General features: G+C 39.7%; 1 protein-coding gene across 1 annotated transcript; it reads right to left on the bottom strand.

Moving 5' to 3' along the window:
* Nucleotides 1-4,538: 4,538 nt before the first annotated feature.
* On the bottom strand, nucleotides 4,539-18,116 carry LOC140237651 (uncharacterized). The gene is given in 9 exon segments (XM_072317578.1): nucleotides 4,539-5,362; nucleotides 5,365-5,407; nucleotides 6,781-7,769; nucleotides 8,200-8,460; nucleotides 9,559-9,722; nucleotides 10,482-10,596; nucleotides 13,392-13,561; nucleotides 14,640-14,876; nucleotides 17,987-18,116. Coding segments are annotated over 8 exon segments (2,181 nt in total). The 5' UTR covers nucleotides 14,873-14,876; nucleotides 17,987-18,116; the 3' UTR covers nucleotides 4,539-5,156.
* Between the last annotated feature and the right edge of the window lie 149 nt (nucleotides 18,117-18,265).

Here is an 18,265-nt window from a genome sequence, read left to right as displayed (position 1 = left end):
GAATCAAGCCACCGCGCATGGGAACATATGGCAAGCAAAAATATTCGCATGCTAATTTCTGGTTGCGTGAATGCGCAAAAATTTCAACACTGCGAAAATTTCCACTTTTACAGTAATCTGTAGTATGGCATCTTAGTTGTGACTTTCAGTTATCTCTCCTTGTTCAATTGTAATATGCAACACAACTTGCAAGCTGTGTATGTTTGGATGATTACCAATGACATTAACACTTTGGAGGCTGCATATTGCCTCTGTTTCACTGAAAGGAGAAAATAAACTTTTCCTTTTTCTGGAATGTTTTGGTCTCTCAGAAGTCTGTCACAAAAAAAAAATATATATATACCACTGATACATGTACTTATCTCAAATAAGTACAGTTGACAAGTCAGATTTGATGTGTGTGTTTATCTTCTAAAGTTTTGGTTTCCAAAATGGAGTCACATGACCAATACTGTACCGATGTTCTCAACTTGAACAGTATGATCAACATTTTTTTGTGCCTTATTTTTGTGTAGTTGTCCACTCACGAAGTGTCAACAAATGTGGCAATAAAACTCAACGGATGATATACAAGACATATTGACTGAAGTCTTGTGGCGTTAGTGTTGTCCTGTGCACATATTGTACTACATCTTGTGTGAAGTATGTTGAAATGACAGCCCAAACAACCTTCATCTTCATCACTGTATTTAATCACTTGTGTTTTCCATAGATTTTAATTTTCAGATTCAGATTGTTGTGATTTTGTGTGAAAAATGTGTGTGTGTGTGTGTGTGTGTGTGCATCTGTCTATCAATCTACTGTATCTAGCTATCTATCTTTCTCTTTACATGTATTTATACACATGTATACACTGATTTACTGCAAATATCTTCATATACTATAAAACGAATGTTCACATGCATTTTAATTTTGCGAATTTCGCGAGCGCCAAGATTCGCAAAACTAAAACGCATGCAACAGTTCTTGTCTACACTGTGTGCAATGAACACCAGAGGCAATTGACGAAAATTTCATGCCACGAAAAAGGCCGTCGGCTCCAATTCGCGAAAATATCATGCTGCGATTATATCAAGTCTCACAGTAACTTGTATCTGTAAACTGTATTGACAAAAAGTCATTCACTAGCTACCCATGCGATTGCCCAAGTACAGGGAAACCTTATCACAAGCCTGCTTACAAGGTACCGCTTTTCAAAAGATGTATTCTGTCGGTCCCATATTTTTCACTATTATGTACTGTAATACTGTATCTTTTCTCTTCACATTTACGAGGAACCAGTAATGTTTAATAGAGTAAAAACGCTTGTCCTAGCAACTTGTTATAATGGGATTTCCATGTACTGAGACATCACACAACTTACTCTGGAACAGAACAATATTACAGCATGTCAACTTTCTAGCATGAATAATACCTTCACATACACAAACACACTCTACTGTAGCAATACTTTCTGTCTCCCAGAGTAAATAAGCATAAAGATGCCTTTGTCTTTTTTGTTTGCATGAAGACAATAAATCCTTGTACAGGAATACAATATAAAACTGTTGCAGAAATGTTAATTTGGAAACTCATACCAGTTCACTCCTTGCTAGCTGGAGCTAACTGGTGAGGAGCATCTTTATTTTGGATGAGATTGTCTGTTGCACTTAGAATGTTGCATACTGTGCATTACATACTGTCCTGGTTCTGTTAAAATACAATTAATGCATACACCAGTTTAACACAAACAAACAAACAAAAAACAAACAAACAGAAATGACCACACCACAAACCGGCCCCATCTCGTCTCCAGTAAAATCTACCGGTATCTTAAATAAGGCTTTCATACTAAGAATATTTCATAAGCAAAATAACCCATCATTACTGCAGAGCAGAAATTTGTTTTCAGTGCACTCATTACCACACACATATCCAATATCATACACCCAATGGTGAACTTTTAATAACTTATTTATAGCAAAGGTTGTTTCAGACAGCCAGAAGACTTGCCTTAGGTTTATCTGGCATAGAAATTTTCATGCAGACTGAACATCATTCAGTATGAGTAGTTTGATTGAATAAATCTATATTGAATACTGGGCAGAAGGGCCCTAAGGCATGCCTCCTTGAAGAAAAAAAAAAATCACAAATAGATGACGTTACATCACATGAAAGAGTTTTCAAACCACTGTCCAATTATGACACCAACAAAAATTTGATTTGGGAGTCAAAGTTTCATGCTAGGGCTCTTCTGACGGGCAGATGACAAGCTTGTACCTTAGTCCTACAGGGATCTGTAGGTTATTCAGCTACAAGTCACCAGGGGTATGTTTCACGAGGTCATCACATAAAAGTCTCTACATAAATCACAGAATGGCCAAAGTGGCTCATACGTAGCTATAAGAGACTTTCAAATCCATTTCATGAAGTCTCTCTTAACCCTAATCAGGCTGGGCTTTTTTGGCTATGCTATATCTGGGGGGGGGGGGGGGGGGGGGGGGCGGATTCCGCCCCCCCTCAGATCTCGCCTATGGAACGCGCGATCGCGCCGAAAATCGGCACACGCGACGCCCGCGACGTACTCTATCAAAATGTATGGTTGCTTTCTGCGAAAAATTTTTCTTATATTTTATATTAATTAATTATTGTAATTTATGCATAAAATCAGTTTTGGGCTCTAAATCACTTATTTATGCTCCAATTAAGCTAATTTCTTTTTAAAAATGTTTCTTGTATCATTCTTCTAAGACATAGGATAAAAAAAAATCTGTATCGAAACTAATTTCTTATGTATTTTATTGTTTTTTGAAATTCTTATGTATTTCCTTGTTTTTTGACCTTTTGTTTTTGTTTGTTTTTTGGCGAAAATTTGTCACAGACATTTTTCAAAGCATTATTGTGCTAAAATAAATTAATTTTGGCCATTCTAAGTGAAGATATGAATTTTTATGTGAATTAATTGAAAAAACACAATTTGCATTGGATTTGTACACAAAATCACGTTTTGGAGCAATTTTGGGGTTGACAAATTTTTTTCGAACGGGCGTCACGTCAAAACGGTAGGCGCGGGCGCAACAATTTGGGTCTCAAAAGTTGCGCAATACTTGAAAGAAAAAAGTCATGAAACATAGCAGCGGGAGCTTATCGCGTTGCGAAGATATTGCGCGAAACGTCGAGGGGGGGGGGCGGATTCCGCCCCCCCCCCCCCCCAGCCTGATTAGGGTTAAGTGAGTCTTACTTAAGCAAAAAGTCTCTCATAAGACTTTTATGAAATGGACCCCAGGGAAAGTGACAACAGGAATTGGGTCCTTGGGGGGGTCAAACGAATCTCAAATATCTATCTATCTCGTTACAAGCATCTAGAATGGGATATAACTTTTCTCAATTGTGAAAGGCTTGTTCAATTAACACACACAGCATACAACCCTACAAATTTACACGTACATAAAGCGGTAACAGTACTGTTATACTTCCTTCAGCTTACCTGCAAGAATCATCTATAAAGCACTGTCACTGTCACTGGATTTTCGTGGAAAAATGTCACACTAACATACCACAATAACACCATGGAATTCTTAATTTCTGAACAATACAAACACTGATAACATCAAACTTTGAATGGTAATCACAAGTTCTTTGATTTCTCACATTTGAACTCAAAAATTGTCTTTAGAGGAAGCATTCTTTGACACGTCTGTCAATATACTAAGCAACGGCATTCCAAATACTGCTTAAAAGCAAGAAACAAAATAACTTTGGTTAAAATACAGTTGACACCATGGGGGCTATATCCGGACTCCAAATATTAGGTTTACTACCTCTCTTGCCAATTAAAAATCTGAAAATGTCATGCTCTATGGGATCATCTAATTCACAAAGATACTCGAATACTTGACATGTCCACCCTTTCCCCAGCCTCCCCTTCCTCACTCAAGTGATCAACCATACACATAATGTTTATGCTTGCTCCTAAACATATAGAGATACCCCCTTTAACCCGTTGAGGACAGTTTCATTTTGCTTCAACACGTATTTCCCATAGATGCTTGCCCGAGTATACTCGGGACTCGTCCTCAACGGGTTAAGGATGGAAATAGGTTCGGCTATTGACCCCCTATCAAGGAGTTTTGGGAAGGGAAGCCTGCTAGAAGTGTACATGTACAAGTTGTGTGACATATCTGCATCGCATGTGGCAAAATGTCCTGTGAAAAGAAGGCAAGCCCAGCCTGACATGCTTTGCAGCAAAACATGCATTATAGTAAGCACATTCAGGTGAATTTGGGCAAACAAAAAGCCTTACTACCAAAATTTCAGAATTTTTCAGGGGTTTGAATCGGGACACTATTTCAGGATTGGAAAGATTGAAGAAATAATAAAAATATTTCCCCTAATAAAAACATTTTTACAAATATTAAAAAACTCCCTATTTCATAATTTTTTCAGGATTTTTCCCCAAAACTGAACCCTGAGATATACCCCTTTTCCTGAAAATAAGGAATGTGCATGCAATACAGATGATTACGGGGGGGGGGGGGGGGGGGGGGGGGGGAATTGCTCACAGGTAATGCAAGTAGATTTTGTGCACATTCACGCTATAATATAAACCCCAACAAAATCAGCAAAGGCAACTGTGAAGCTGGTTTGTGCCCTAGTGCAGATTTGTGTAGCATGACATGATGTTGTGTGCATCCTATTTTTCACTCATTCAGCCATTAACTAAATATAACATCAATCCAAACATCATTGCTTATCTCTCTTTCTCACATAATTTTATTGTCATTCACTATTAGTAAACACAATTTTCTGTTTGTCTAGATATTCTCTGACTTAATAAGGTCTATCACTGATTAATCCAGATAAACACATAATGCTCAAAAGACCTGTGGCAACTATTGCCAGTAAGAACAAGTCAGATGTTTGACAATATGTGTACAGTGGAACAGTAGTGGAAAATAAATAGAAAAGTTGAATCATTTTCAACTTGATTGGCAATAAATCATTCAACTGATGCTCAGAACACAAACAAGTCCTGTATACAAAAGGTTCACCTCTGACTGGTGCTTAAAATGTACAATTGTAATGCACACAAAGCTGAACAATAAAAAGCAACAGCATAAACATGTCCAAACTGGAGGAATGCATTTTTTACAGGAAGAAAGTCATTCACAGATCACTCAGTTGCCTGTGCCTGAGTTAGAGAGGAGATCCTCGCTGCCTGGAGTGGTCTGGTCCTGGGCAGAGCACTCCCGTTGGTCTGAACTCTGCCCTGTCTCCAGATCCAAGTCTTGGTTTGAGGCACTCTCATCTGGTATCCCTGTCACATCAATGATCTGCTCACTTGGCTCTGGTGATACCAAGGACGGCTGCTGGTTGTAGTTGTGCAGGCACTTTGTTCATCTACAGTGACAGTGGTGCTTGAAATCACCTACACAGGAGATCATATTAGTTCAAGACAAACTACGTTGGCTAACTTGGAATAGTTGTGAGTAACTTTAAAGTGGAATGAAACCCAATATTGGGTGAATGCAGGAACATTATCAGAACACATCAGTGATTCTTCAAAATTCTAGATCAAGCATCTGAACCAAACTGGTTTTTATGATGTACTAGTGAGCTTGGAACACTTTGCATGGATATCATGCACTGCATGACTGTGCCGAGAACTAAAGGCACCAGCTACTCAAAGGTTATAATTGTTGCAAACATTTTTTGTCATATTTAAACAATTGTTAAATCATCTGGATTTTTCCACGAATTATCTTGTTTTCTTTGTGTTTATGCAGTATCCAAAATTGCCCTAGATTTTCGATATAGAAAAGAAACTAGAAATGTTGCTATTGCGACTGGTATGCCTCCGCCATAATGCATGGTTCTCCCACTAGGTCTATAGTACAACTTGACAATGTGTGACGACAGTTTCACATAATTGGCATATTACTGAAATGACATGTTTGTCACAAATGTGTTGAATGTTCACTTTCCTTGAACTAGGTTTAATTGAATGTATGGCTATATTGTCTAAGAGAGCAGGTATTTGGGGATTTGAGGATTTCTACTTGACTTTTGACCCTTCAGTTTATGCATTGAGTAATTTCCAATGTATGGGAAAAAGTGTAATTTCAGTACTGAATAGTAAAATTTTGACATTTTACCCTCGCCATTGACCCTTGCCCCTATGACCTTATAATTCCCAAGAGAATCACCGTCAGGCAGTATATGCATAAATATGTACAAAGCTTCATGATGATACCTTGGCCACTTACGAGATATGGAGAAGAACTGTAATTTAGCATTTTAACATGACCTTTGACCTTTGGACCTTTTGGCAAAAATCTTTCCCAATGAATCTCTACTGGGTAATACATGTATACACTAAGTTTCAAGAAAAGTCCAGCTGCCATTGCATAGATAGAATGTATGAGGGAGATAGTGACATTTTGAGGAGTTGACCTTGACCACTGACTCTTGACCTTTGACCTTGAGCACCTTGAGCATGTGCACCCAAAAGTTGACGGGCACAACTTTGCCCACTCATAGTATACACTGTACACATGCCAAGTTTCGTAAGGACACCTCAAATGGTTTTCTAGTTACGTTGTCCACAAAAATGATTACGGACAGATGGACGGACAACCCGAAAACATAATGCCTCTGGCATCACTTTGTGGCGGAGACATAAAAAAAAGGACATAAAAACAGCTTTTAAGCGACATAATCATTTACAGTATTTGGCAAAAACTGAATGACCATTCAAAATTAGTGTAAATTGAGAATGTGTGTACTTTGCAAAACACTCACTGTATCCTCCACTATCTGAGAAGCCTCTGTGACTGGCGGGACAGTCATGTCTGTAGCCTCTGGTGTGTTCTCTGTTACATCTGCCTGTGAGATGTGCTGGTCGGTCATCTCCACTTCCTGTTTGAGGTCGGTTCCTGTCTCCGTCTGACCCTGTGTAGGCTCTTCGGCCTTATCCGATGGCAAACTTTGCTCAGTCTGCATAGGTACGTCCTCTGCCATATCTACTGCTTCGCTGCCACGTTCCTGTGCCCCAACATTGGCATTCTCTGAACTGTCAGTATGTTCAGTGTCTTTTTGGTCAACTGAGGCTGAGGGCGATGTCCATGTGGCTGAAACCTGCTGACCAGTCTGTACTGACTCCTCTACTTCAGGCTGACCATCTGATGGGAGATCTGTCTCCACATCAACATGAATGTCTGTCTGGGCATCAACTTGAATACTGTACTGTGCTGTGCCTTCATTTGTTGGAAGACCACTCTTGTCAATGTCAAGTTGATTGCTGCCCTCGCTGTCTGCTGTGGTCATCTGTGTTGCCTGACTGGCTCCAGCTACATTCGTGTCAGCCTGCACATCCCCCTGGCTGTCTACTTGGATGTCCATGTCTGGCTGGGCAAAGGAACTCAGGAGCTGAGAGGTATCGTACACGTGCTGCTGCAGCTGCTGCTCCAGGAAATGTGGCTGGAATTGGAGCAGCTGGTCGATCTGAGAGTCCAGCTGGGAGGGCAAGATGGGGGCTGGTGGGAGGGCCTGTTCTGGGATTGGGATGATGGTGGGCGGCGGTTGGGGCACAGGCACCTGCTTGGGTACAGGTGGTGGGGGAGGGGGTGGGGGTGGCTCAGGCTCGTAAGGTTTGTAGGGAACATGCTCAGGAAGACCCATGTGAAGAGAACAGCTCTCATCAGGTGCCATGAGGGAGGCTGGTCTATCACAATGGCCATTCCCCTTGGTACACTCCACATAAAGTACTTGTTTAGGATCCATGAGGATGTCTGATATGGGCACAGAATTAAGGATCATATTGAAACTATACTGCGGGAAGAATTTAATTCATCAGTATACCATGACTAAGCAAAAACAGACATGCAAAAACAAACAAACAAACAAACAAACAGATACAAGCCAGAACATTTTTCACATAAATAAACAGGTGTTTTCTTGTAAAGAAAATCGAAGTTTCCTGTGCAACAAATCAGGCTAAATGATGAAATAACTAAAGTAAAAGATTAATTAAATGCTAATGGAATGTTCCACACTAAAGAGTTATGCACAAATCAGATAATGAAATGACTTCCTGTTCCTTAGTCATGTCAAGCTCAAATAATTGCTTTTAAGAAGCAGTATTTGCAAACAAAGGGAATTTGATGCCTTCAGAGAGACTGGAAAGGAAGGAAGGAAAGGAAAGGAAGTTGGAAAGGATACGATCTTTGCAGAACTTGGCCATGGGTAGACTGAATTTACTACATTGCTCCTTCTCCTTGGTAGGGCAAGTGTAGCAACACTGCAGCATGAGGGGGACTTTTTGCTTGCCCTGGTAGTCGGGCGTGGCTTCAATCCGCCTCCGCTTGGACTTCTGATACAAGAGCGCCTCCTTTCCCTTCCTCCGCCTGAAGCCCCTGGCAGCTTGGTACTCTCGAAATTTACGCTTCTGCTTCGGGTCAGTAATTACACCAAAGTCAATGCCTACAGGAAATAACAAGAATGAAGTGAACAGATTTTCTTTCCTCTTTCTCTGCAATATCTAAAGCAAATATGGACAGCATCTTGTAGATCTGGACACATGACTGATGACAAAACATTACCTCTCAGATGTGAATCACATACAGTGCACTCCCGTTATAACGAACACGGTTACAACGAAGTAAAATTCAGGCCGCAACATCATCCATTCCATATATCTTTATTGTTTATTAGTTCGGTTATAACAAAATTTCGATATAACAAAAGAAAACTGCCGGTCCTGAGGACTTCGCTATAACATGAGTCCACTGTACCACTTGGAGCACAGCTCAGAGAAATGTATGTGGGACAAACTTTACACATTTCCTTTGTTAAACAATAGAGGCCAAACCACACATGGGCAACTGGCTTAATTTTCAACTCATCTGTTCTCTTTCAGATCTCTGCTTTCACTCAAAACACTCTCTTTGCAGTTCTGTTTTTCTCCAGGCATTTTTATAACACCATACCAGTGATCCATTCTTCCCTGTACAGATGGCAAGACTGTGATATGTCTTGATGCAAAGGAGACAAGAATTGCTCTTACACAATGCTACGTGGCAATCCCGAGAAAAACAGTGTGTACATGTATGCGATGCATACATCAGGGATGATTATTATTTAAAAAAAAAATAAGAAATCACATTTTTCTGGTGATTTAAATACATAGAAATAGCAACACCTGTACAGACTTCAGAAGAAGAAAAAAAGTAAAACAGGAAATCAGATTCAATTCTGCAGAATAACATGCCTGGTATAGGTTCCTCTTCTTTGTACTAAACAATAGCCTCCACACACAGCAGCATAACCAACCCCCACCCCCCTTCCCCATGCCAGCTCACATGACCTTTGTATGCTGCATTCAGTTGGACCATTTCTTGTAAGCACTTTCCAAGTAAGAGAGATTGATGCATAGGTCATTTATATTAAACCAAAACCCTTTACGTCACACTCCCAAAATCAGGGAAATGACATTTAGCCTCTAGTGGCACAGCAAATGCCATCAGCGCAGTATGCTGTGCCATCGGACAAGAAGAGGAAGGAGGTGTCAGAATCCCTCACCATAAGTCTCTCTCTCTTGCTGCTGGGCTATCAGGTACTGGCGGCGTTTTTCCCTCATCAGGTGCTGAAGACGTTTGAACTGGTTGATGTAGAGTGACTGGAGACGAATCAGCTTGTCTCTGGTGATCAGAGCCGCCTCCTCTGCAGTATACACCCCAGCATATCTTGTAATGAAGGATACCGAGAAAAAATTAAATAGCCTTCTATTTCTTTTCATAAGATTCTCCTAAAAACGTGTTGGAAACATTCCCAGGGATTTTAGTGGCAATGATTATTTTAGATATACAACGAAAGTGATGGTACATGTCCTTATTGTGGGGGTGGGTGTATCGATGTAAAATATATATCAGAACTAATCATGTAGTTTAGAATAACCTTAAGATGGATATATGGTTTTCTTTGGATTGACATGAATGAGAGCAATGCTCTAGCAAGAGATCTTATAGATTTTATACAACTTTTTGAGCACGTTTAGAGAAATTAACATCTGGAAATATGTAATTGTCTCAAGAATGAACTTTGCTTAGATGTAAGCTAAGATATTTTTAACTCAACACCTAAAATTAAATAGCAGAAATAAAAACCTGCCTACATGATATTTTCCTCAAGAAACCAATGCATGCACATTTTAATTTCGATAGCAATAAATATCTACCAGGCATAAGTGCATGTTTAAGTAAATTTGTAATACTAATTGTAATAGGAATGAGACAGCCCTTGTAATGTTTTCAGAAGTGGGTTGACAATCACTCAATTCATGTAATCAGCAGTACATAGTCTTATGAAGGAGAAGAAAATCCTACAAATTTTACGGTTGAAAACATTTTATCGTGTTTGCAGGGAAGTGTGCAGATTCTCATTGAGCCTGTGAGAGCAGACAAGGGATTTCCCCCAAAATGATTTGAGATGCTCTTTAAACTCACTTGAGGGAGTCCTCCTGTTCACTGTCTACACTCTCTGCATCACTGTCGGTAGTCCCACGCCACGCCTGGTCCAACAGGAGAGGGTCACCATCACTTTCACTTTCGCTGCCATAATCTGGGCATGAAGAAAAGGGAGTCTAATCATGTTGATATCTACATTGATTAAAACTTCTTTATTCATTAATAACTAGAAAAGCACTCTGAGAGCGCAGACTTCCGCCAAGCAGCTCATTTCCACCTCTGATCTTGTTCTTTCATAAACATCAGTGATTTCTGCTTGTACTTATGCATGCTGAAAGTTGCACGATTTCCCAATATAGAAGCCTTTTGTCACATCATCAACTCCCAGCTGCGCGACGCGCCTCACCCTAGCAGAAACTACTGCACGCACTTTAGTGCATGTATGAAAACCTCAAAAATGCGCAGCTTAAACTCCCAAGTTCATTGACCCTACCTGCCAAAGTATCAAGAATCCTTCATAAAATCAACAAAAATTGCTGGATCACAATCAAAATTTAATCATCTGTCACTTGTATCATTCTCAACTTTCATTCAAATCCGCTGACTACATTTTTGAGTTATTTTGCACATGGACAAACAAGCAAACTGTAATGAAAACATGTAGCCATGTAGCCATGTTCAGTCAATAGCAATCTTGTTGCTGTACTCTGAGCATGACCTGTGAGGGGTCAATGGCACTTTGGAGCCAAGACTGATGATAGCCAATGACATTTTCATGTATGCTAGACACACAGTATGTCACTGAATCCTACCTCTCACTACTGAAATTATGCAATAAAGGGAGGTAGTTCACAATGACGTCATTTTCAGGAAACTCACTGAAAGTTAAACATCTTTAGTTACTAGAAATGCAGCATTACAATTCACTACAATTCAAGCTACTTTTAGGCATTTGACAAAGATTCTGCATTTGTATTTATAATACTGTTCTGTACAACCCTTACTTATTGGGAGTTTAGCTCAGTGGTTTAAAAAAATTTCAAAATATCACATTTGAAGCATATGTGTAGGTCAGTTGTATGACAAAACATCCTACCATATAAAATGTTTGCAATAAAGCCTAAAATATACGGAGATATCACTATATTTTTCATTAAACCATAACTGCTGACGGTTTAGTCTGAAAACATTATTATCATAACCAAGCTGATCATAACTATTGTTCACATTTTGTATATTCAACAATACTACCATCTATCATACTGGTTCGAAATTTTTACATATTAGGTTGTTTCTATCTCTAACTCACATTTTAGAACTATTTTGAAGCACTAATGCTGGGTTTTTGTTTCATACACAAATGGTAAATTATGCCTTTAATATTAACCCTATTCTAACTGGGGGGGGGGGGGGTCAATTTACCCCCCCCCCTCATCATTTTGCGCCGCGATTCCGCAACGCGCAAAGATTTTGCCGCGTCGTTTCATAACTTTTTTCTTTGAAGTCTTCCGCATATTTTGAGACCAAATTTGTGATGTCCGGGTACACCATTCTGACGTTACGTAATGTTTTGTGTATGCATGTCAACCCGAAAATGGCTCAAATTCATGATATCGTGTGCAAATCCAATGCAAATTGTGTTTTTTGGTTAAATTGATATAAATTAGATTATTTCAACTTTTAACCATTGAAATTAATCAATTTTAATGTAGATAAGCTTGAAAAAGTGCCTCCAACAATTTTTTGCCAAAAAACAATAGAAAACAAAAGGTCGAAAAACAATGAAATACATAAGAAATTAACAAAACAATAAAAACATAAGAAACTGATTTTGATTGTGCTATTTTTTTACAAGAAAATTATTCAATGTGTCTTGACGAACTCTTAAACAAAAATTTAGCAATCATTCAGTCGTTTTAATGGAGTTATAGGTGAAAATATAATTTCATGCGTAAATGTGCATAATTAAGTTACTAAAAATAGAAAATCAAAATTTGTGTTTTGTATGACCATGTAATCTTGTAGTTGACATCCGGCTCTATGTTTAGGCAAAATTTTGCGGCAATCGCGCGATCGGCGGCCGACATCTGAAGGGGGGCTCAAATTGACCCCCCCAGTGAAAACTTGGTCTCAAATAGCCCAGTTAGAATAGGGTTAACCCTATTCTAACTGGGCTATTTGAGACCAAGTTTTTACTGAGGGGGGTCAATTTGACCCCCCCTTCAGATCTCGGCCACCGATCGTGCGATTGCCGTGAAATTTTGCCTGAAGATAGAGCTGGATGTAAACTACAAGATAACATGGTCATACAATAGCAGAATATTGCCTTTCTATTTTAAATAAATTAATTATGCAAATTTGTGCATGAAATCATATTTTCACCTATAACTCCATTAAAAAGACTGGAGGATTGCAAAGTTTTTGTGTCAGAATTCCTCAAGACACATCAAACAATTTTCTTGAAAAAAATTAGCACAATCAAAATCAATTTCTTTTGGTTTTTATTGTTTTGTTAATTTCTTATGTATTTTATTGTTTTTTCGACCTTTTGTTTTCTATTGTTTTTTTGCCAAAATTTGTTGCAGGCACTTTTTCAGGCTTATCTACACTAGAATTGATTAATTTCAACGGTTAAAGTTGAAATAATCTAATTTATATCAATTTAACCAAAAAACACAATTTGCATTGGATTAGCACATGATATCATGAATTTGAGCTGTTTTTTGGTTGACATGCATATGCAAAACATTACGTACCTTCAAAACGGTGTACCCGGACGTCGCAAATTTGGTCTCAAAATATGCGGGAGACTTCAGTGAAAAAAGTTGTGAAACGACGCGGCAAAATCTTTGCGCGTTGCGAAATCGTGGCGCGAAACGTCGAGGGCGGGGGTCAATTTGACCCCCCCAGTTAGAATAGGGTTAATCATTAGAGTGAGATGTTCCCTACCTAGAATCTTTGTGGCAAGGGAAGGGGGAGTCTCTGGAACCGACTTGGAGGAAGTTGGCCGGTAGTAGTCCAGTTCATCCAGGGTGTCCTTCACAGCATCAGTGGGCTTGGCCTTTAGGGCAGCTTTGTGTCTCATCTGAGCTGCCTTCCTTGCATGGGCAGGACAGTAGCTAGTAATCAAAACAGAAAATGCACAAGAATACACTGTGAGGTAAACTGTAACCCTTCAGCATGAATCATGTGCAATGTTGTACATTGCTTCAATATCACTTTCCTTTTGATACATACTTTTGCATTGCTATATTTGCCACACCCCTTCATAAATATTCTGGAAAAAAAAAAGCTGGGGAAATTGGGTGTGGCTTCTACACGATTATATGGAAATTGGTCTAAAACCAGAAAATTTCATGAATTTATCCAATATTCAATGTGACACTAAATACAATGTACAATTATAATTCTTGCCATTAAAATTAATGAAAACAAACCATTTGAGTATTCTTATTTCAGTGTCATTTGCTCTTCATAACATAAATCATAGAACTCCATGTTTTCCCTCATTTTTTTCTTCTTCTCCCATTGGAAACCAAAAAATTGGCAGTCTATACACGGGTGCAGCATACACGCTGACAAATATAGTAATTCTTGGAAATGAAAGCTCAATCAACAAATACTCATAGAATGCTGATTTGTCTCTTTTCTGATTAAGAAACCCATACAGTAAGATGTAAAAAAAAAAAAAAAAAAAAAAAAAATCATATTTCTTTATAGAAAATGTCCAATGAAACAGGAGATTTAATTGATTGGTACATTTTGAAAAAGTACAATCACCCGTCTGGTGTCTGAGGAAATATGAACAATTTTCAAACCACAATCATTTGGTGCAAACTAACAATGACATCACAATGTGCCATTTTCCTGCTATGAAAAGGGTACAGCATGTAGGGGAGGAACTGATGTTGCAACATTTCCAAGTTCACATTACAGAGAATACTGTAAAACATGATATACATTGGCGGCATGAAATTTTTGCAAATTGGAGCTGACAGCCTTTTTCGCAGCATGAAATTTTCGCGAATTGCCTCTGGCATTCAATGTATACAGTGTAGACAAGAACTTTTGCGTGCACTTTGATTTCGCGAATCTATGACGCTCGCGAAATTTGCAAAATTAAAATGCACGCAAACATTCCTCATTTTACAGCATTGCAAGATGAAGATGGAGATGAACATGTTGTGGACAGCTCACCCCTCCTTCCTGTCAGCCTTTGGGGCTGCTTTCTGGCATTTCTGGCCTGTCTTGGTGGAGACAAAGTTGCACTGCTTGAAGGGAGCCGACTTGTCCTCCAGAATGTGGTCCAGGCAGTACTCAAAGCCCTCATGTCGGTCCTGCATGCAGATGCGGTGAGAATAGTTGCAGAAAAGGCCCTCTGACCTTCCAGTAGTGCGTCGACCTCCATGACTTGCTTTTGACCGATACATGATTCTGCCAGAGAGAGAGAGAGAGAGAGAGAGAGAGAGAGAGAGAAACAAAAATGATAGACACTCATGTTTACTTACTACATGTACTGTATGTGGAAAACACTGCGATATACAGTGTATTCAATGTGGCAATCATTTGTCATTTCTTATACTGTACGAGCTGAAATTTTCGCGTATAGATATTTTCACGAATTGCTACTTGGAAGATATTTTCATATGTTGTTAATTTCGCGGTTGCGAGGGTCTAACTGAACTTAGTTATTTGTGCGTTGTTATTTTCGCGGTTCAAGGACGATTCGCGAAATTCGCGAAAATAAAACCACCGCGAAAATTTCAACTTGTACAGTAATCGGGCAGTGAAATACTCAGCAGCCCAGTAGGCCCTAATTAATTAACATTGAAACAATAAAAGTGAAGGAGTGAGTTCTAATCTATGTATGTACCCGCACTCCCGCAGATCACATATGCCTACATTGTACAGACGTACAGTTTGAAAGCAGATGAGGGCTTCCAAGCATGACAAACATGACAAACTGGATATTTACCACTGTACCACTCTATGATGACCTAACATGTTAAACAAGGTGCGGCAAATGTGCTGCCATCGCTGGATTTACAAACATAAACTACATCTGTACAATACTACAATACCCCATGTATCATGATGTATAGGCTACTGTAAAAGTGGATATTTTCATGGGAGTAGTATTTTGTACTCGGCCAGGTAAGATGAATTGCGTGTGTCTTTAATTCATGCACTACATACGATACTACAACTATATTTCAATGTACATATTACATGCACAGCGTGGCAAGCATGAAAAATGGGACTGCGCTTGATCTAAAATTGAGGTGGCCCGAGTGAGATTATCCTAAATTACATTGTACCATGAAATTGAAATTACATTTTGTAGGCCTATGTTATATCAAGGAAGGAAAATAAAAAAAGGCAGTGTATACAACCACACGCGTGTCTTTACCATCCAGCCACACGAGTGTGGTTGTAGCCATGGCCCTAGTTGCTGGATACAGCCACACTCGTGTGTAATGTACATTCACACACACGAAGAAGCTTTTTATTGCGTAGCGGGAATGTTTGTGGCCGGCCACATCAACACGCGATCATGCACCACCGCAAAGCGATGAACATGAACCTGCCTCCTAGATTAATCCCATTTAATATAATATTATCACACCATCTAGACAAATTTACTTTTTTTTCATATTTAACTTTATTCTCATTTTCTTGATTTGATGAGGTGAATTTAAAGTTACAATTGATTTTTGCATCGTGTCGTTATTGAGACTTCGCCTTCGTTCTTCGCCTTCGTTGGGTACTCGCAAATCGCGCATCCACGATCCAGCGTACGCAGGCAGCCGGCGCACGGGTCCGGGTCCCTGCTGGGGCGAGTGGCCGGCACAACTGCGCTGGCTAGGTTGCAGCTGCGCTGAGCGATTGCTAGCACACCACCAGCAGTCTAGCGATGCCAATCCAAAGTCCCCCAATTTAGCGGCAGTTGTAACTTTGCTATTAATTCTAAACCCATAAAACACGATGAGAACGGAGCGAAAAATATATTTGTAAAATAACAATAATAAAAGGCATGAAAATGAGGTTATTTTCATCACTTTGTGAGCAAGCTGATCATGATTGTGTGGCGTTACCATGTTTGACATGCACGCACGGCCCGGTGATCATCTTCTCCGTACCGTGTGTGTATCCCTATGACTATGTAGGACCTACATGTAATGACCAACGTGTGGTTGTATACACAAAAAAAAAAATCCCTAACAAATCGGCTGGCAAAATGACAGCTCCCCCCCCCCAAAAAAAAGAAAACAAAAGAAAACAATCAGAACAATTAAAAATCAAACCAAGATGGCAAGAATAGATCTTGGTTGGTTTTGGAGCGTGTACCGCATATCGCATTTTCAATGTGCGCTTGTCAGTCTGCTCGTGAAATGTGAAGTCAGAATAGATCTATTCCTGAATCCATCTAACGGAGCGAAAAATATATTTGTAAAATAACAATAATAAAAGGCATGAAAATGAGGTTATTTTCATCACTTTGTGAGCAAGCTGATCATGATTGTGTGGCGTTACCATGTTTGACATGCACGCACGGCCCGGTGATCATCTTCTCCGTACCGTGTGTGTATCCCTATGACTATGTAGGACCTACATGTAATGACCAACGTGTGGTTGTATACACAAAATGTTGTTAAACTTTAACTGTTATACATTTGAGCATGGCGAGTACAATTTCACCACTTTCAGGCAAATTGTGAGATAGGCCTAGAAAATATCTACAATACATGTAAATTAGTGAGATATTTGAAGTAGAAATGATCTAGATTTACATGATTTAGGTGCCTATCTATTGTCAATTAAGGTGTCGATGTGTTTAACACCCAACCATGCTACCAACCACAACTAACGGTTAGGCGCTTCCTTGACCTTGGTATAATCGCAACACATGTGAGCACAAAAGATGGTCCACTACTCTAGCCTATAAACTCTAGAGTGAGAGTACAATCATTATCATGTACACATATGCAGTGTACATCAGTCAACAAACATGGCTCATCACCATCATCATCATGTACCGCGCCGACGGTACCGTTAATGCGTGTAGTGCAGTGGTAATCGTAGAGTAACCACTTGTCGCACGGAACGTGCGCTAACGCATTACAATAATTATTGTTGTACATAATGTACAGCCCACGTAAAACCGCTTTAGACTCGCTCGCGCTCCGCCGGACGGACCAGCTCTCAACGTCTAGCTCTATGTGTACGTACAACGTTCAATGCATGCTGCAGTGCAGTGCAATGCTGGGCATGGTGGAGCTCGGTGGTCGACATCCACGCGTACACACGTACACGGCTAGCAAGATGGAGCGTGCGATGGCTACGGACTGCAAAGAGACTGCGACACAGCACGAGTGGCAGTGGCCAATAGTACAGTACCAGCAGTACGGAGGTATGATCATACTAGTAGTGTTAAAAACTGCATGTAACCAACAGGCCTAGAACGCAAAAAATGTTCAATTTTGAAAAGCTCACGTTTCTTAGAAGAACTAAAATAAGAATGATAAATAACACCAAATGCTTACTTAATGTCTGGTACACGTCATCCAGCATGTAAAATACCGACTACCCTCGATTTCTGCCGCTATTTGAGTGATTTTTCAAGTAGATTCATTTTGCAGACCTTGATATCAGCGATCGACGCGCCATAGATATATTGTAGCGCACACGCACGTGAAGCGTACGCACCACATTACTCTCGATTGCACCACCATGGAGTTATTACAGGTACGTGCCCTCTTACTATATGCACAGAACTCTTGTGCTAGTATGCAGTTCGCAAGCGAGCAGGACGTGCGGACTGT

Source organism: Diadema setosum, chromosome 14 (genome assembly GCF_964275005.1).
Source record: "Diadema setosum chromosome 14, eeDiaSeto1, whole genome shotgun sequence".
Lineage (NCBI taxonomy): Eukaryota > Metazoa > Echinodermata > Echinoidea > Diadematoida > Diadematidae > Diadema > Diadema setosum.
This window is presented reverse-complemented; position numbering and strand designations above follow the sequence as displayed.